Source organism: Grus americana, chromosome 1 (assembly GCF_028858705.1).
Source record: "Grus americana isolate bGruAme1 chromosome 1, bGruAme1.mat, whole genome shotgun sequence".
Lineage (NCBI taxonomy): Eukaryota > Metazoa > Chordata > Aves > Gruiformes > Gruidae > Grus > Grus americana.
In genome coordinates, this window is record NC_072852.1 from 200406160 (window position 1) to 200427789 (window position 21630).

The 21630-nt window shown below is 37.8% G+C and overlaps 1 protein-coding gene across 1 annotated transcript in view; it reads right to left on the bottom strand.

The window, feature by feature from the left end:
- Positions 1-21630, bottom strand: part of RNF17 (ring finger protein 17) — a 55006-nt gene that overhangs the window by 962 nt on the left and 32414 nt on the right. Inside the window, exons 23-37 of the mRNA XM_054824959.1 lie at positions 18268-18489; positions 17166-17316; positions 15830-15948; positions 14942-15032; positions 13991-14106; positions 13360-13667; positions 11973-12136; positions 11005-11124; positions 9881-9961; positions 9066-9191; positions 4536-4646; positions 3197-3347; positions 2054-2189; positions 552-741; positions 84-185 (exon numbers count right to left, since the gene is read on the bottom strand). Of these exons, the coding sequence (XP_054680934.1) occupies positions 87-185; positions 552-741; positions 2054-2189; positions 3197-3347; positions 4536-4646; positions 9066-9191; positions 9881-9961; positions 11005-11124; positions 11973-12136; positions 13360-13667; positions 13991-14106; positions 14942-15032; positions 15830-15948; positions 17166-17316; positions 18268-18489 (2185 nt within the window). The 3' untranslated portion in view covers positions 84-86. The remainder of the gene's footprint in view (positions 1-83; positions 186-551; positions 742-2053; positions 2190-3196; positions 3348-4535; positions 4647-9065; positions 9192-9880; positions 9962-11004; positions 11125-11972; positions 12137-13359; positions 13668-13990; positions 14107-14941; positions 15033-15829; positions 15949-17165; positions 17317-18267; positions 18490-21630) is intronic.

Sequence of the window (21630 nt, forward strand, 5' to 3'; positions counted from 1 at the left end):
TGACAGTTCAGACTTTGCTTAAAACTTCTGAAATCATACCTTCACAATGGTATGAATTTCTAGTTCATATTCACTGTACTTACATGTCACTCATCCAAATCTGCAAGTCCCATTTCTATGAGTTTCATATGAACTAGATTTTTATCATCTTCATACAAAGAAATGGTGACCTCTGGTGAAAGAGCCTGAAAACCAGAAGTTGACAGAGCTTTGACAGTAACAGATTAAATCTCAAGCTAACTAACAGTAAAAGTTATTTTACTGGCTATACTCACTGCCTAAATGGAACTGTGATTATACGAAGAATATTTCTCTTTTTAAGTAAAGGAAACTGGTTTTAAACTAACAGGAATGCTCAGAAACTTTTTTTTTTGCAGGATAAAGAAGAATGCCACATGATTTTCTCTCTTCATCAGCATTCCTTCATGGTAAATGGTTCAGAATGGTTCAGAATGGTTCACAGTAAAACAAATACTCAGAAATTACTCAGAGTGCTATTAAGAATTTTAGGCTGAGCAAGAACTAGGAGAAAAAAGGAAAGTGTTCCTCACAAGTATGGAAGCAGAAAGCTGTTTTCCTTCAACGCACTCCATCATAGCCCACAATGCTTCCACGCTCCATTCTGGGGAATAAGGAATTCTTTTCACATTTTTGTCATATAAAGCAGGTTTAAATCCAGCCAACAGAGCTCGCACTGCCTGAACAGGATACTTCAGCAGATGGTAAGGTATGTGACGCAATCTAAAACAAAAATGAAAAACGTTTGTCTGCAACAATCTACCTGTCAAGCTAAACTGTCAGTGTGGACATAAGGAGAGCTTCATGGGTCACGCAGCAGATTTGCAACGTGCAACCTGGGTTCAGAGTCCCTGCTCTACAGTAACATGCTGGTGTCAGACCCAACAATTCATCGGGGAGGGCCGGGCCCTCTGAAGGCTTCAGCACAGTGCCGATGGAGAGGCAGGTCGGGATCATACAGGCACACTGGGGACCCAGTAAAATGCCTGGGGAGGAGAATCGAGTGCCCAATACTGATTTGAGCAGAGGAATGCAAGTGCAAGTCAGCACAATGCAGGCTTCACATCTGGTACATCTGAAAATGACACAGACCTTTGTGTTTGGTCCGAAGTGCTTCACACCTGGATGTGCTCTAGACACACTACTGGAAATAGATACCTTAGTTTTATACGATCATCTCCCCATTCTTCTAGCTTTCTATCCCAGAAGCAAGGGAATGGGGAAGCAGAGCAGGAAGTGCAACCTTGAAATAAAACACACGCTCTCTCCTACAACCCTAATAGTCCGTGAAGCAGGACATCTGTTCAAATCCCCATTTTGCCTCATCTTCAGCAAGACCTGTAGATTCCCCAATGAGCTCAAGAGCAAGTCAATGTGATTAAGCAGTGTACCTATAAAGCGAAAGTGCTTCAAGAGAGAAGATTCAGACAAACTTAGGAGATGCTAAAAGCCTGGGGTGCTTGAGACATACATCTGTGTGTCAGCACAGGAGCAGTTCCTGGAGCACCTCAGCACCAGGCGGAACAGGGATTTCAACTTCCATTTTCCACACAAGCAGAGTGGGCAGCGTCCCCCTCAGATACTCCCTTAATCTTATTCCCCAGCTGTCTTCTGTGCAGATTGCAGTCGCACAGGATCAGAGGATTTGTTTGTACACCTGCAGGGCTCAGTCCCTATTTTGTGTAAGCTTCTTGGGTGCAGAAGCAGATTATAAACCTGAGCCTACTTCACAGGTTAAGTAACCTCAAGATGTTGGAGAAATCTGATATTATAACAATGGGCTTCTCAGAACAACCTGAAAAAGAGAAGCAGGTGCACAACCCCATACCCTGCAGACAGAAATTATTTAACCAGCCAACCTACTTTCTCTCCAACTGAAATCTAATGCTAAATGATTATAAACAATATATCTGTAGTTATATAAAAATAAATAATATCAAATGTAAAAACACATTTGTAAGTACATGTTTTACAAGTACATACATACATACACACATAGACATTTTACATGCATTTTTTTTTCTTATGTATTTACCTGCTTGTTGGCACAACTGAAAAACTACCATAGTCAACAAACTGAACCAGGACCTTAACAGGGTCAAATTCTGCAATGGAGAGGAGCTTTGCTCTATACCATACACCATCCTGGTATTCTACAAGGCAAGGCGTTCCTGTAAAAGAAAAAACAAAAAACAAACAGCACCATTAAACACCCCAAAATATACTCACAGCGCAGTTCAAACTAACTGAACTTGAAAATCCATTTTACTTTGTGATCGAGATTAAGTTTTTTCTTTTGTTAATTCATGCTACTATTTTGTTCTGTGCATCCTCCAATTCACAATCATTAATATGCATTTTAAGTCAAGTTTCTCTACCTCACACAGCAATTAACAGAAAATTGCATTGTAAAGATAGTGATCCAAGCTGTTTACCATTTAAACTTTTCAACTTCGATTCATTTGCACATTTCAGTTAGTAAACAGATCGATCTGTAAGAGAACAGACAATAGTCTGGAGGACACAAGGCAGATGCTGCCTCAAATCTCAACCAGTATTTTACTAGTTGGTAGAACCAAGCACTGGCAATAACTGGTTTCTTCACAAAGTTCTAGACCCACATACTTTATGTTATTTTAGGCCCAACAGCTGCGGACAAGAGAATTATAGCCCCTCTTTTGCCTAAACAGAGAAATCCAGAATTAAAATTATGTTCTTCAGGGTTCACACAATTTTGAACTCTTGGTAATATAATTTTCTGTATGTAACTTGTATCTTTTGAATATTTAATAGCAAGATTTTCACAGTTACAGCTTCAGTGACAGTCACCTTATGGGAAAAAGTTTTATTTTTGCCATATGCAATCTAAACTCAGTTCATCAACTTTAGCAGGCATCAGAACTCTTGAGTTCTTTCCATCATTTTCCAGCAGAGCAGTATGACACAGAAATCTCAACTTCATGAAAAGTAAAAACATATGATTATAGCGTATCATATGATTATAGCGTATCATATGATTATAGCGTATCATATGATTATAGTGTAGTGTTACTCCTTACTCTCCAAAAGTTTTATTTAGAGATACACAGAAATATAATTATTCCTGTTCTTCAAAAGGAATTTCAAGCTTTTTGTACATCTACATGAAACAACTGGGAAAATAAACACATCAATATACCTGTTTGGAAGTGTGTTAGAAGAGGAAAAGTCTCCACACTTTTATTGCACCATTTCAGGGCTTCATCGAGGCTCTCCAAGTCAGAGCTGGCATCTCCTTTTGTGGTAGACTGCTGCATAAGGTTCTTAGAAGGATCAAGGCAAATATATACCTACTCAAAGAAAAGGCTCTCATATTACAATTTTTGCAGATGACTTAGAACATTCAAAATTCCATCAGTGATGATCAAGGATTATTAGAGGATTACTTGTTCCCATCTTCAAAAGGTTCAGCACATCCTTGCTGTCCTTTCTTCTTTCCTCAATTTATGAATACTTTCATATTTACACATTATTTTCCCAAAAGCAGAAGACGGTCATGATTTATTAACACCACACTTCAATGTTACAAAGTAATAATGAGAGGAACGCATATACTAGAGAACATACCCATATAAGATTTCACAGCTGCGACTTATTAAGATTCCTCCCTCCTGGTACTTGGTAAATAATCTCACTTCATAATATCAAACAAAAGATTAATTTTAAAGTTAATGAAAGAAGAACTTTTGAAATGGTTTTGTTTGCTATGCAAAGACATTCCATCCACCTCATTTATAAATGGGTCATCAGTATAATGCTGTAGGTCAAGGAAATGAAAGTTTAAACAACACGCATAGGTGAATTAAGTAAAACCTCTTATTTGGTTTACAGGTTTTCCAAAACAATGAACACCAGCACTTCAATATAAATCAATCCACTTTTAGATGATGTTAGATTTTGTAACACAATCAGCTTCTCACTGCTTCCTGTTCTCCTATGTCATCATTCCACATTCAAAGTCCACATAGGAATCTTTTATTTGATCAATGAACATTACATTCACTTTTTGCCTGGGAGACTACTAGAGGGAAGTTGTGTGGGTTTACACAAAAATCAATGATCAATCACTGACCAAAGACAGTAAAAAACAACTGTAAGAGCCAGAAAATGTTCACATTACTATACAATGTTCCAGTAATTTAATTTTTGGAGAATAAAGAGATAAATAATTATTGTTCCACCAAGTTAAAATCCAATGATGTATTTTCTTATTATACAAGTACCAGACTGCAGTACTGTAATTCTTAAAATTGGTCAGTATTTATTTCTCTGTCCCCACCCAAGAGGGTATTTCAAGTAAGAGTTCATTCAGATAGTTGCACTGCACAACCATCAGCAGCAATAACTCCATAGCATTTTGCAACCTTACTAATACTTTATATTATCTAAAATTGTTAGCTGTGACTTCCTTTTCACCAGCACGATAGGACTGCAACATTTCCTGTCTGCAACATCTACAAGATGTTTACAAAACATACCTCTTTAGGGGACACCAGATGGGTAACTCTGACAGCAAAGGTATCTCCTGGAATAGGTAGCTGTGGCAACATGTATGAAGGCAAAACAGGAACGTCTCTTTCATGTAGCTCCTAGACCAAGACAGACTTCAGTTAAGCATGAATATTTAGTAGCTCTGGTATGATTTCTGGCTCAAAGGAGTGTGTCCTTTATGAAAAAAAATATTAATCAACATTTCCTGTCGATACTTACTAGGTTTTTAAAAAAGCTTTAGCTAAAAGGTAACGGAACAGAACTAGTTAATTTACATTTTTAAAATATAAAGAATGTATCTTTGAAGTAGTCCTAACATACTTTCTAACTTGATTGTTGTTAATTCAAAAATGCATTGAATATGGAATACCCTTTAAAGAGAGGTAATATTTAGAAAGAAAAACTAATAGCAATTAATTGGCACAGGTCAACCTGAATGCCATGCCCAATGTTACTGCAGTTTGCCAGAGCAAGTTATCCATAAGAGAAAGGCAAAGGGTAATTTAACTCCTTAGACACCAGAATTATCACTCCTTCAAAACCTAACAGATTTTGCAAAGTACAGATACATACTGTGTCAGTAGGATAGCATGCTTCAGTGTTGTCTTCTAGAACCATGTATTTTACAGTTTGAGTTCTACATGCCATTAACTCATTTGCTCATGACAAAATAATCTCTGGTGCATTAAATTATGCCTTTTTAAGGATGTATATATAGCAGGTAGCTCAGCTGGATCATAGGTCATGAATATAACTCCTATTCTCTCTTATAATTTAATATGATACATTACATACAATTTCTCTAAAATACATTTTATTTTTGCACATCTACTTGATGAACAGTTTTCATTATGCCCAGAACAAAACCAAAAGTGGAAGCAACCAGGCATATATAACTGCAAAACAAAACAATAAATTCTGACCCTTTCTTCCCCCTGCATGATCTGACATAGAATACAGTACAAAAAACCGATTATGTTCCTCAGACTTAAGTAGGAAAAAAACAGCTTTTCCATTGAAAGTATATACTCCTAAGACTAAACAAAAATTAAAATCTAACTTGATAAACACTAGTAAAGATCTAGATCATAGATACACACAAACTACAGGTCAGATTTCTGCAAAACAATCAGGAACATTGTGCCAGGCCACCTGACTACACCTGGCTCTAAAGATTCAACTTAAATTGCAGCTCATACCCAGCTGAGCGCTGTACGTAGCTCAGCTGGGTATCTCAGTCAGCTCTTGTGCCCGTCTTTGAAAGAAAAATGGCATTCACATTTTTGTTATTAACATTAACAGTCTTTTCTTATTGTCAGTAGATTGGTTACTGCTAGATCTACCACACTTAGGCTGTCCAGCTGTAAATACTGATACTAAAAACATGTTCTACCAAGACATCTTTAGGAGTTACCTATTTCAAATAGTTGTCCCCCATCCTTTCTGCCTTTGTACCTATTTTTAAAAAATCCAAAAATGGCTTACATTCATTACATCTGTAAAGCCATAGCAGAAATTGCATATTTTAAATATATAATTTACACATCACACCATACTGTATACTTAATAAAGCAATGCAAGAGTTCTTTTCAGCGTGAAGAATTTAATCCAAACTAAATAAATGGTAGGCTGCTGTGCAGTGTATTACGTGTGACACAGCAGGTCGAGGGAGGTGATTCTGCCCCTCTACTCCTGTCTTGTGAGACCCCACCTGGAGTACTGCATCCAGCTCTGGACTCCCCAGTACAAGAAAGACATGGAGCTGTTGGAGAGAGTCCAGAGGAGGGCCACAAAGATTATCAGAGGGCTGGAGCACCCCTCCTATGAAGACAGGCTGAGAGAGTTGGGGGTATCCAGCCTAAAGAAGAAAAGGCTCCAGGGAGACCTTAAAGCAGCCTTCCAGTACCTGAAGGGGGCCTACAGGAAAGTTGGAGAGGGACTGTTTACAAGGGTGTGCAGTGATAGAACAAGGGGTAACAGCTCTAAACTGAAAGAGAATAGATTTAGATCAGATATTAAAAAGCAATTCTTCACTACGATGGTGGCGAGGCACTGGAACAGGTTGCCCGGAGAAGCTGTGGATGCCCCCTCCCTGGAAGTGGTCAAGGCCAGGTCGGATGGGGCTTTGGGCAACTTGATCTAGTGCAGGGTGTCCCTGCCCGTGGCAGGGGGGTTGGAACTACATCATCTTTAAGGTCTCTTGCAACCCAAACCATTCTAGGATTCCATGATCTCGCATAAATGCAACAGCTTCAACAGGAGCTTTTAGAGGCGGTCCTTCCCCAGACTATAACCATATGGTCGAAATCAACTTGGGCAAAGCAGAAAAGTGAATCCATGTTTCCTATATTCCATGTGAATTCTCTAGATACTATACTACTGCCAGAAAATACAGGCGGGGCTGCCGCCTCCTTATATTTTATAGTGGGAACCAGCTAAGCTAACAGTGCACAGCATTACCTTACTGTGGTGTAAATGCACACTGTCACTAGAAAGGGAGGTGCCACTTCATTTTCGACATGCCTTTGACACTATCCTTAATTTGGAAACAGTGATCAAGCAGCTCCAGATCAAGTTAGTTCGATGACCTGGTCTGACAGAAAACTAGCCTCCAGGAAAAAAAAATAAAATAAAAACAAGTTTTCAGTGATGAGTTTTTCTATAAGGGTGGTGAGGCACTGGAACAGGTTGCCCAGAGAAGCTGTGGATGCCCCCTCCCTGGAAGTGTTCAAGGCCAGGTTGGATGGGGCTTTGGGCAACCTGGTCTAGTGGAGGGTGTCCTTGTCCATGGCAGGGGGGTTGGAACTAGATGGTCTTTAAGGTCCCTTCCAACCGAAACCATTCTAGGATTCTATGTACACATACACATAGAATGAGATTCACTGCTGTAAGCTCACCATGCCTGGGGTTCTGGTGTAGTCTCCAATATCCTACAGCCTCGTAGGGAACTTTCTGGCTAATGACTAAGCTAGGATTGTCATATGGTGACGAAGACCAGCTCCTAAACTCACTTGTGCAGCTCAACAGAAGTGTATCTCAAAGACAGTAATATACTCTGCAGCAAAACACAGGTGTAGTGGGCTCTGCATAAGCGGCTTATTATCACTATCAGCAGAATTACAACACTCACAGAAACAGAATACAGTCCTTAGCAGTTTACTTACCTGAAAACACAGATTTGAAGCAATGAAATACAGTTACAAAAGTGTAAGATAAAATATATAATGGCTATACATTATATAATAATAGTATACTTCAGTCAATGCAGTGTACCAATTGGCTTGTGAGGACAGCTTGCTTAGCCTCTACAGCTAAACCCAGAGCTGATTATGTTTCAGTGCTCTCAGGGATGCACACTTCGTACTTATGCTATTCCAGGGGGGTTCTGCTCCTGGAACCAGCTCCTTTCCTCATCCACAACTGAATACCTCCGATACTCATTTTCTTATAAATTGTTCTGAACCACTTATTCCTAGAATGGATCTGCTTAATGCTATATTCCTTGCTGAAAGCATTCCAGGCTTCTGAATGCTGCTTGCTTACAACCTTCTTAAACAGCTTTATTTTTATTTTCCAAATTTCATTTTTGTTTTAAGAGTAAAATCTCATTTTGAGATCCTTATTTAGTTTACTGGAAGTTGTGTGTCATGTGCCGACTTTATGAAAATGCAACAAGAGACTGATTTACAATTAGGTTTTCCATGGTTACTCAGTTCTAATATACACTGAGAGACCTTTGTAACTGCATCACAAGTCCACTGGTATGCATGCCAAGACTTACATCAGCAGTGACAGCAGCATACTCTGTATTGTAAAATTATTTTCTGAAGCAGAGAGTCATGTTGGAAGGAAAAATACATTGGCAGGCTTAAACAGAATTAAAGAGACAAATGCAACAACAAAGCCTTAGTAATTTCAAGAAACCTGATCCTCAGATTTCAAGGGGAAAAAAAAGAGAAAAGAAATTACTTATCTAATTTTTTTTGTGTTAAGATAATTAAGTTTGGTGAAAATTTCAGTCGTCCTCTGAAGAACACCAGATGAATATCCCAGACACTTGGAATGAAGAACCTAGGTAACTGCCTTAGAAATCACTAGGTTTATGTTGAAATACTTGATGAAATTTACTTTTGAATATCTCCTTCCTTGGATATATTTGTATGATTACCTAATCCCTTCAAGTGACAAAAATTTTACTCTACTCCTATAATTTTTAGAGGAACACAAAACCTACTTGGACTCTAAATAGAAATACAAGAACCTCTTTTCAGTAACAGGTCCAAGAACAAACTCTTGGCAGTTTGCTATTCCATAAAATATTATCAACACATCATATGTACACTTGTTATGCTACAGAGCTGTGTACTTAGCCTTACTGCTGTTTACATCACAAAACTGTACAGATATATAAAAAGAAATAACAAATCATCAAAGGTCACAACAAGCAAATGAGTAATCTTTTTAATGTGAGGATAACAACAGCAAAAGACACACATTAAAAATAAAAATAATCTCACCAGCTCTGGTGTGTCCTGACAATCTTCAGTAACACAGTACTTCTGGTATGCCATAAAGGAAGAAAGCGACATTCCACCAAAATACAGGTTGATGGACAATTTGCCCCATGGATTATCTGGTAATTCCTACTTATACAAGACCAAATAAGATTGTAACAGTAATAGCGTGACAGAAATAGTTGATATGAAATTCAAACCTGTCATTACTACATGCACCATACTCATTCATCAAAGATACAAAACCAGTAAGGGTGGCTATTAACATCAGTTGTGACACAAATAGGAACATACCTCTGGAATGGCAGCACCCACTACTCAGTCTAACACCAAAACATTATCCCATGTTTGCTCACTCAACAACATACCCTTCTCTTTCACCATTTATCGCTAGAAATTAAACTATCTGAAACTGCAGTTTTTTCAGACAATACAGATTATATGTTTCCCTATACTGTTAATACATTAATTTAAGCATGCCAATACTTAATTAAGCCAAATTTTAATCACATAAAATTCAATTTAGAAGAATTTACACTGTTGGTAGGTAGGTGTCTTGTCATAATGGAACACAGAATACAAACAGGAAAAAAAAAATAATACCTCTAAAGGACACATTTAAGACCTGAAAACTATAATAAAGGTAAAGTCATAGGAGAAATATTTTAGCTTTGGATTTTGTTTTGTCTAAGAAATACGTTTACTGCTATACTCCTTCACCTATTATTCTTCATGCAAATTAAAACAAAAAAAACCCCCAAAACCAGAAGAGAACAAAACATAAGCTTCATTCCACATCTATGAATAAATTAAGCTACCTGAACATGTATTTCGACCTCTTCATTTGTAAGGAGTTCTTGAAGGCAATCTACTGCATCCTGCTGCCATAAATTTCCAATCTATTTGGTGAAAAGCAAGAAACTCTCTCACATTAAGATGCCGACAAGTAATACTTTTACTATTCTTAACATAATACGATGAAAATATATGCCTACCATTGAGAAACTTATTTGAAAACATGCATCATTCGTTTGATTTGTCTACAACTGTTTAAACATTATCTGCTACTTGGTACACTAAATCTTAATGTGTGACAAAGCCGACCAGCAATTTTCAGATCTCGAAGTGGCTTAGAAAGAAATACTGCTTGTCAAGTGCAACCTTTACTATATACGTAATAATGTATGTATGCACAGTTACCCGAGGAATAACCCAAAGATACAGAATCACACCTGAAAAAAATTAAGAGACAACAGAAACACAGGATACTTTAAATACTTCTTTTATTCCCTGCAATATCCATTTGCTCCCAACCTGCAGGCTTATAAGCTTTTTGCAATCTATCAGTTGAACTGCTTCCAGCAATGAAAACGTTTTCTTTCAAAATAAGTTTAAAAGTTCATGATTTCAGTAATTCACATTTACTAAATGCACCAAATTTCAATAAGATGTGAAGATAGGTGATGTTATTTACATATCAATTATTTACTAACAAAACCCCCTAAAACAATTCACTTGTATTAGTTTAGCATAACAGATTGCTTCCTACACAGCTTTGTTCAGAATGATATAAATACTTTTGCAGGACTTTAAGATTTACAATTTTCTGGCCATTTTGCATTAAGAAATCCAGGCCTTACTTCTTGTTGTTGCTATTACAAAATGAACTACCACTTCAGAGTATCCTGCCAACTACTGCTGTATCCTGTCTCACAAAGATTTAATTCCAATGACAGCTGCTTTTGAAGCATGGTCACTTCATAAAGCAATCTGGCGTTTCGTGATAAAAAGCTGCCTTGCTAAACAATCCTCATCAGCTATTCTCGGTATCCTCATAGGCAAGATAAAATACCAGCAACTACTCTCAACTTTTGTATGACTAAAGAGTGTATCAAATTGAGTAACTACCTACTAAAATGTCTTCACATTTACCATTACTCACTGGTACTGTCTTGTAGAGCTGACATGGTATGCAATACGGAGGAATATCAGAATACAATGTAGTTGGATACAGATGACACGGAGGAATCTGCTCTATGCAACCATGGTCTATGTACTGTACCTATATGAAAAAAAAACTTTCCTGAAATAATTTCTGGTTTTTAAGTCAAGTGTAATAAGAGAAAGCATTCATTTACAGCATTTACTTTTCTGGAGGGAAGAAAAAAAAAAAAAAAAAGGTTTGCTGATAAGTAGGTGATGTGACAAAGTGTAAATGAAGGAAAGGATTAAAAAACTGGTACGACAGATTAGAAGGTCAGTTTCTAAACTTGTCTTGCAAGAGATCCTACCTTTTGCATAATAACCTACACCAGTTTAAAATTTAAAGAAATATAAAATTTGTGAACTAGGATAGCGCCAGACTTGCAAATCTACATTCAAAAAGCATGAGCAGACTCAAGAGTTTAGATAAGATTAACTGTTAATTAGAAAAAGTAGCTCTATACCTGTGCAGCAGAAAGAATTCAAGCCAGACAGCCACTACTTTTTGGGTAGGGATAAACTTAGCTTCCCCCCGCCCTAAGTATTTTCAAAGTATTCCACATACAATAACAACAACAAAAAAAGAGAAAAAAACCTAAAAGGGATTACATACAGGGGATTACATACAGAGTAGCTTTTTACTTAAGAACATTTATCATCACCAGGAAAACTATGGAAAAAATTGTAACAACTGAAATGGGCAGATAGAATTCATCTTTAAAATAAATGTAAAAATCAGGACAGTTATCACACTTTCAACCAGAACGAGCATCTGGATAGTCAGGTCATCTGAATGAAAAAAGGTGTGATCATAAGTTTATTTTAGAGGATTAGATTATTCTGCCACCCCTCCCCCCCCCCTTTTTTTTTTTACATACATGTGCACATGTTCATGCACACACACACAAAACATATAATCAAACTTACCTGGAGAGTACTACCACCGAGTTCTACAACTTTACCTCGATACCACATGGTATCTGATCCTCTTACAACACAAGCTTCTCCCTTTTTCCAGCAGTAGGGTTCCAGAAGACCAAGGCATTGGAATTTACTTTGTATTTCAGCCATCAGCTTGTTTAGTTCAACTTCTAGAGGGAGAATAAAAAAAAAATTCAAAATAGTCTGTTATAGATTAGCACAAATTATTTTAATCACTAAAACCCAGTAGATTCAGATGAACACATGTATAAGCATCAAATACATGTGCTGTTCCAAAAAATGTTTTTCAACACTGATAGAGTATGTATGTTCAACTTCTAGTACATGCAAACAAGTTACTACTTAAACAAAAGGTAACTGCATTTCCAATTTTGAAGCCATTAGTAACTCTGGATTCTAATCTCAGAGAAGATGGGTCTATAAATTTTGCAACTGACACCTTGGCAGCACTAATATAAGAGCTTCTCCATGAACAAGACAACAGATTCCCAGAGACAGTGGTAGGACACCATGAAGTAACACAAAACTGGTGCCCAGAAGACCCTCTTCTGCTATGCGTACAGTCTATAGCCACATCTGCAAGAATACAGTCCTGAGCAAGTGGGATTACTGTACTTTGAATTTCAGAGTTTTATGATATGATTGAATAGTTAAATGTACTTGTAGAGTAAAAAAAATAAATTAGTGTTCTCATATGGAAACATTTCTCTACAGCACAATGTATTATCATGGTACTGAAGACTGACACTGCATCTGTTAGATGAAAATATACTTCTTTTGAACAGTACAAACAGAAACTATTAAGAGATACTGAATCTATCAAAGTACAAACAAAAAGCCAAAGGAAACTGGGTACTGAGCTCACACTGAAGGAAAAAAATCCAGTAATATTTGAGAACCTGGCTAACTTCCAAGCATCTTTAGGACTGTATCTTCATTATTATTAGTAAAATGTATCACAATCTCAACACTATAAAATAAAGCACTTGCTGCTTTACCCAATACTGCATAGAGAAGAGAGGCAAGTAACATGCCTGTCCAAGTGCTTGGGTTTTTTTGATTTCTTGGGAGGGCAGGTGGACAGGAGAGCCGATTTTGATGGTTTAAGTATAGGGTGCCACCTCCTGGGGGTTTGGGTTTCCTCTGCCAGGAAGCCGCGGGACCTCTCCCCACCACTGCAGAGAAAGGGGTGCACGGGCTCGCAACCCCTTGCCCCCCACGCCAAAGGCCTCATCACCTCCCAACAGCAATCCTCCCCAACAGGAATCTTCTAGAACTGTGTTCTGATACAGAACACGTATCTGGTATATTCTGATATACCAGAGCTATCAGTTTCATAGACATAAATGTATTTTCTTCTATGTAATCTTACCAAATGATTTTGGTATTATATAAATAGTTCCGTCACGTCCAATGGAACTTACTACAGCTTGAAAATGTTTAACTTCAGGTATAACGGGGGATTTATATATTTCATCCACTCCTGAATGAAGCAGTGACTTAGATGTTTTGCATGATTTTTGTTCACTCTCAGAAACGATGATGTTTTCCTCTGGAGCAGCGCTGTTTCTTGAGCATGCAGTTTTGGAATTACAACCGTCCAGTCGTGTGTTCTCTTGCTCTAAATGTACTTTAAGATGTTCCTTGGAGACTGAGCAAGCCACAGCAGCTGTATTAGTTCTAGCAGATTCAATCAAATCATATCAACATATTAACTGATGAAGAACTTGGAAAGTGCAAAAGAATAAAATAACAGAAGTAAAAAAATCAAACACATAAAGATGGAAAATGCTTATTAAAATACTGTCAAACATCTCAATACCAAGTTAGACAACTGAAACATGCAATGGATACAATTAATAATGTTATACTCAAATAAGTTCAGTAAAGATGGAGTTCTGTTGCTACATATTCTATAAAGGATAATCCAAATTTTTGTTTTACTTATTAGCTTATCACAATATGAATATGAGAGTCTGAAAAAAATATAAAAGTATCCAAACCTTCTGTTTCTAAAAGCCAAACCCTTTTTAATAAGGTGTTCTGAAATATCCATCAATTGTCCTGTTTCATCTTTGCAAAGAATTTTCACAGGCAATGCACAAGCCACATCACTTTCCTGGAAAAAAATGAGAGAGCTGGACAACATATTACAATATGCATTTCTTCTGAACTACAGGCATATTTTTTATTTTACTGGTACTGACTGCAAATCGGACATCGTTGAACAACTGATGCCCACATCAGAAGACACAGTATTTATTTAATCCATGTCACAGTTCCTATCATTTTACCACGTGTTCTCAACATGACAGTAAAAAAAAGTAACAGAATAAAACCTTACTTCTTCCTTTAGCTGTTGTATTAGAATGAACTGCCAAATACTTGTTTTCCTCCAGCAGGAGCTTGAAATCCACTCATAACTAACTTTGCTCATCAGTGCTTTTATTTCCAGACACACTGTAAAACCTCACTGGCAGCTGCCAACAGACACTAAACAAATCAAACCCTCATAAGAATTCTGTTTGTTTTACCAGTAGAAGATATCAATTACTAATGATGTTTGTACAGCATCGGACTTGTTCTTTCAGTTTCTGAGGCTTGAAAACTAATATAGTAGCTGCTGAAATCATTCTCATCAAGAACATGATCATCTTGCTCATCTGACCATGAAAGTTGTCAGCATCCAGCGATCCCAAAGACATACATATTATTCTTCAGTAACTAAATATATCTAAGACTGTGTTCTTACCACACTGGGTAGCCAAACTGCTCCAATGCTCCAGTGAATAACAAAAGTAAAGCAGAAAAAAGTATCTTTTCCCCTACAGCAAAGAACAACCTAAGCAAGTTCCACTTAGGACATTTTGAAGAGTGAAAATATTCAGAAAAAAATTAAATTAACAGACAACCCGACAGAAATTTTACAAATACCACTAGTTTTGATTACAAACCTGTATGATTATTTTTACTTGTGCCCCGGTTAGGTAATAAGATAAACATTCACACACTGTTGCTGTCCACTGTGTGCTTCCACCTGTTGGTCTAACATAGAACAAATTTTAATCTCCTTTAGTACAAGAGAAGTTGGCATCTTCTGAACTTAACCACAAACCCTTCCCTTTACTGAAATTTAGATTTTTTTTTTTTTTTGAAACTGCCTGAACTGTCAGGGAAAAAAGACAATCTCCATCACAGTCAACCATAAAAAGAAATGGGTATTCATCTCTGGATCTACATGACAGGAAGAATTCAAAAATATAACCCCAAAAATTTGGTATGAGAAGGATCACAAGTTCCAGAATTGAGACACCATTCTTAACAGAACAAAGAAAATCCACACTTAACCTGCAAATTAGGCTTTTTATATTCATTAAGGGGATGGGTATTGCAAATGTGGTTATTTTTTCTTCACAGTATTGACAGCACACAAACACATGGAGGAATACCCCGGTTCTCTCTCTTTTCTACAGTCTAGAAAAGAGAGACCTCCTATACATTTTCATGACATTTGATTCATCTCAAATTCTGAGCCATGGAAAAAAGCATTCAGTGAAATAAGAAAAACCTCTATCGCCTGCGCAGTATTTTATAATTCATCCTATAAATATTCTTTCTTTCTATAGCACAGTTTCTGTTTTACTGGTATGTAGCATAACCCTTAGGGAAAAAAAACCCACAAAACCCTTTATAAAACAAATCACAGGCACCATCCTATTTCTTCTTTATTCAAAAAGCAAACCACATCCAAATCTCAGATAATCAGTGCTAACACAGGAAAATATTAAGTTATGTCATTATTAGTTTTCTAATACTACTACTTGGTATAAGGGAAAGGCTACCTTATATCTGTCAAGGAACATTCTATTGCTAATGCCCTAATTATCTTCATGTTCTCCTCAAGTTTTCTTAGACAGCTGATATCCACTGTTTTTTCAGCTCCAGAATCATAAAGTATTACCTGTTACAGACAAGAAACACAATGAAACATTAAAAAATACCCTCTCTTAGTATTGTCTGTAACAAATGATAATTCAAAGCATTCCTGAATAGGTAAACAAAATTCAAACAAACATTACCAGGATTCAACAAATGGCCTTTGCACTGAAGTCACTACATGTGTGTCTCTGTCACACAACACAGATGACTACCACAGCATACCGAGAGGACAAAACACACAAATGTGCTCAAAGGAGGGGTCAAACAACTTTACAAAGGCTGATACTTGAATAAGACAATTTCTTTTCCCCTTTTTCAGTTATGTTGGTGCACTTAAATTTGTAAATCTATAAAAGCTGAAATAGCTCCCCTTCACCCCTTGCTTCTTATTCTGACGTGGTTAAATAGCTGTTCAAGGGCTCTTAGCCTTAGAAAGCAGATGATGCAAACCAGAAGTATACAAAGTCCCACTTCTGCTTCTAGTGAGGGGTGTCCCTGCCCATGGCAGGGGGGTTGGAACTAGATGACCTTTAAGGTCCCTTCCAACTCAAACCATTCTATGATATTATGATTCATAACCTGATGATGGTGGAGAGAATCAATGGTAATTCAGTCCTGGATTAAAAAGCCACTCTTACTTTTAAGGCAAGTAGTTATCTATTCACAAAATGCCTCTTCTGAAGCTCCTCGTTCTTTTCAAATGAGTGCAACAAAATGCACATTTAAAGCAGCACTGTGTGAGAAGTTACTGTGGAAAATGTTACACCTACATGGCACAGTGCATCACCATCAGTTTAGGGTTCAAGCAACAGCATGACTACGTGTGTTCCTGTGGTGTTGCACTCAGTTCAACTGGCTCCATCTTTCAGCAAGGATCATTAAGTTTGAATTAACATGACCCTCAGGTTCACACAGCTTCTGGAATCTAAACTAAATTGTTTAGGCTACAGCTTGGAAATTTGTGCTATGTTGCGAAGTGTTGTGTAAACATACACAAAGTCAACCTAATGAGCCTTCCTCAGCTACCAGGTTCCCTGATAAAAGCATCTGAGCTTTGATGAGACAGTAATCTTATTTGCAGCGATGTACAATGTAACTTAAACCCTGGACAAAAGCAAAGGTTGTATGAGAAAATATTAACACAAAAGTAAGAAGCAAATATTTTACATTATTTTAATCAATGAATGCTTAAAAACTTAAGAAATACAAGTATGAACCCTGTAATGATAAGAGGTTTACCTCTGCGCTTGTTTCAGAGACAATCCTGCTTATTTGTCCTCTTTGCCACTGTTTCAAATCACGTATGTAAACAGCGCAGTGCATACTACCTTCCCACGTCACATGCTGTGGCTGGGATTCTTTGTAGATAGTAGCCATCTTCTCCTGTAAACTAACATTCAAATAAACACTTTTCCAGTGGTAAAATTTTATCCAGTGAATAAAGGGCTTATTTAGTCAATCACTGCTTAACTAGCACACAGTAAAGTTTTAGTAACTGTTCAACAGACATGTAGTACTGTAGTTTTTCTTCATGACATGTGAGACATAGATGAAATGGAGCTTCAAAACGCATGCAATCTGATTAAAATCCTGTAAAATGATCATGTTTTCTTAAACAATGGGGTTAACCTGAGTGATGCCAACCGTTCTGTATAGCACTATTGGAAAGATGCACTATTTTCTCTCGACAACTTGAGTCGTTTAGTGTCATGACTAATTCAATGGGACTCTAGGTAGCTATAGACAAGAAAGTAAAAAGATGAAAGGAGAAGGGGCAGAAAATAAGCAACTTGCACTAAGCAATGACATTTCTATTTAACTATCTTCAAACAGTAGCCACTATTACCTACATGTTACCTAAATATCTACCAAAGGAAAGTTGATACACTATGTCTAGAAATTGCCTTCGAGCTTTTCTAACAGCGCATTAGAATCATGTTGAAAGAAATAACTTGCTTGAACTTCTGTAACTTAGGATACTGGTATTACTAACAAGATTTCTAATGAAGGAATGGGGAGGAGAAAAGAAAGAACAGAAATATTTGATCTTTCTGGATAGTGTTGCATTTATCAGGCCCCAATACCTACTACATTAAAACTGATCTGAAATGGGAGTTAGAGCAGGTACTTAATTTGGAATCACAAATATGTAATAAACCACAACACAGTGCCAATCTGTCTTCTGTTCCTATACTTTCCTCAACAAAGCAAGGTAACTCAATAGCATTCAAAAGAGTACCCAGTGGCAAATGCAACCCTAATCAGAGTTTCTTCTAACTATACTTCACCAGTTTGCAATAAGAATGCCTTAATTTGAGAAAAGTTCTTTGAATTTTAATACCTTTTCAGTATGCTTTCTGATGACAGCCATTGTATAAAAATTTTACTAGGAGACACAACATGACTAATTCTCACTTGTAGCTCTTTCTTAGAAAGTGATCTGAAATCTCTTTCATCCACAGGTTCCATGTCTATAGGATTTAAAGCTTCCAAGGTTTCAGGAATTTCTTCTAGAGGAACATCCCATATTTCATCGGGCCATACAGCAGTTCTTTCAGTGTACCTGTAAAGAGCATAAAATAATTAGAATGCAAAGTTTAAACACATTTTAAGCAAAGTGAAAAAAGAGCTCAATAATCACACTTCGACATGACAGGAATCATTCAACATGAAAAGTGAATAAATACCAATTTAGAAAAGTAGAAAAAAAAATCCCAACAAAAGACAAAAACATTTCTAAATGTTACTTCTGAAACACTTGTGATAGTAACTTTTATTCTCCTTCAGAAGGCATCCTTGCACATTCTACTGTCAGATGAAAGCACTACGCAAAACAGGCTGCCAACAGAAAAGCAAGCCTGACACAAATGGGCTGCTGAACATTAATGTTTGTGTCTGGCTTAAAAGAATTCCAATTACTAATATCATGCTTCTGGAAAGCAATGTTGCCTCTGAGTGAAAGCTCAACATTCAACTTCTATGATGTGTAAATATTCCTTTCAGAAGTAAACAATATTAACATTAGTGAAACATTTACCTTTCTAGCATTCCCTGATGATACAAATAGAACACAACCGGTGCTAGCACTTTCCTAAGTACAGTACTAAATGAAGTTCGGGCATGGTAATAGCTTGATAAAAACTTGTTTAAATTGTATGAACTGAATAGAATTAAGCCCAACAGCAATCAAGAGTTGACTGGTATGTATTTTGAGCCACAGCCCAGCTTAGTACATGCCTGCATAAATTGTGCCAACTAGAAATGCAAGAGATTGCAGCTGGAAAAAACATCTGTTAACGCAAAAGAACTCATTTCTTGCAAACACCTCTCACTAAAGGAGACAGCAAGCCCGAGTTTCACTGCTGGCCATTTCTGGACCTCCAGGAAGAAACTCACTCCTGTTTTCAGAGATCTACCACCTGTCTTTTCCTTCACGGGAAGGAAACAAACTGCTCTGTCAGAGAGAAAATTCTGTAGTGTTTAAGTATTGAATCATCCACTACGTACTGCTACACAATTATTTATGCATACCTTCCTGATGCAGGTATTTGGAAACTGCTGGGTAAAACAACTTGCAGAACCAGGAAAGAAATGAACACCATAGATCATAAATATGCTTAACTTGTGTACAACTAGTCTAAACTATGAAATGGACAGAGGCAATCTGCCACGGAGAGGTCTCTCAAGTGAAATACATGTTACATGTCTTACAACCCTATCTCCAGTAATTTCAGTGTAGCATTATCACAGAATCATAAAATTGTTTTGGTTGGAAAAGACCTTTAAAATCATCAAGTCCAACCATTAACCTAACACTGCCAGTCCAAGCACTAAACCATGTCTCTAAGCACCACATCTAAATACCTCCAGGGATGGTGACTCAACCCCTTCCCTGGGCACCCTGGTCCAGTGCTTGACAACCCTTTTGGTGAAGAAATTTTTCCTAACATCCTAATCCTCCCCTGGTGCAACTTTAGCCCATTTCCTCTTGTCCAATCAGTTGTTACTTGGGAGGAGACCAACATCCACCTCACTACAACATCCTTTCAGGTAGTTGTAGAGAGCAATAAAGTCTCCCTTCAGCCTCCTTTTCTACAGAAGAAACAACCCCAGTTTCCTCAGCCACTCCTCCTAAAACACGTGCTCTAGACCCTTCACCAGCTTTGTTGCTCTTCTTTGGTCATGCTCCAGCATCTCAATGTCCTTCTTGCAGTGAGGGGCTGAAAACCGAACACAGTACTTGAGGTGCGGCCTCACCAGTGCTGAGTACAAAGGGACAATCACTTCCCTAGTCCTGATGGCCACACTATTTCTGATACAAATTGCAAATCCATCAAAAAACCCAATCAATTTCGAATGAACTTCAGACTCCAAGGTTTCTTCCTGGAATTCTGTATGGACTACTTCCTATCCCAACACAAGAGTAAGATTACTGAGGTTTGCTTGTCAGCAAGTCAGCTTCAACAGAGCACTGTGCTCTCCTGCTTATAGTGTTTTATACTAGTTTAGAGATGGCCCGGGTATCCCTCAACAGCATTAAACATGGAAGAGTAATCATATCCCAAATGTGATTCCAAATGACCTAAAGTAGGGTTAAACTATTCACCAGCCTCTTACCTTTTTGCAGACATCCATCTGCACAAATGTGAATTTCAGTGAGAAAGGATGACAAATGAGCTCTGGAACACTAGAGACCTATGCGCACTGGAGATCAAAGCAAGCCAAAACCCCCCAAAGCCCCCATAAAACACCCCCCTTGCCCCTCGCTCAAATGGAAACATCATTTCAACTAAAATACATGGTGCACTGGGTGTAAATGGCAAGGTGCTGGTAGCTGGGGCAAGGGGCTGCAGGGATGATCTCTCAGAGAAGAGGCCAGGTGCTTCCTGATAGTTGACAGAGCTTGTTTCAGACATCTCTGCAACAGAGCCTCCACAGGACATGGCCGAGCCCCTCAGTGAAGCTGGTGGCACCTCTAATTTAATGAGGGGCAGAAAACGCCAGGGAGAGAGAGGAGGCAACAGAAGAGAAGTAACATAGGGAACACTGAAGTCAGAAGAGCAGAAGGTATTTTGTGGGGCAAGAGGCATGCTCCTGAAGGGACTGAGGCCTTTGGTGGGGGCACACTGGAGCACAGGAAGAAAAGAGCAAGAAGAAAGAAGCAGCAGGGAGAAATTGCTGTCCCCTGATCTCAATCCCCTGCACTGCTCACTGCTCCTCTGAAGGGGCTGAGTGTAACCAGAGTGTAGGAGGGGGAGGAGCCGTGCTTGGAGTGAAGCTGAGCCTGGGAAAGGGAAGGATAGGTGCTATAAACGTCTTTCTGTTCCAATGTCTGAATCAGTAATTAAAAGTTTATGATAATTAGTAATTAAGTTAAATTAAGTCTGTTTTGCCCATGACAGTACTTGATAAGCAATTTTCCTGTCTCTATTTTGACCCATGAGTTTTCTTACTCCTGTTTCTTCTATTTTCTTCCCAGTCCAGCTATAGAAGGGGGAGTGAGTGAGCAAACAAAAAATCCACATTAGTAATGTTATCAGTGTTACACAGCAACTTATATTACAGTAGCATTCACTTGTTTGCAGGCCACAAACAGGCATCTAAGTATAGCTGCAACACAACAAATTATCCTACTGACACTGACAAAACAATTTGGCTGTTCAGGTTTAAATAAAGCTGCTTAAGTTTCCAAAAATCTTATTAA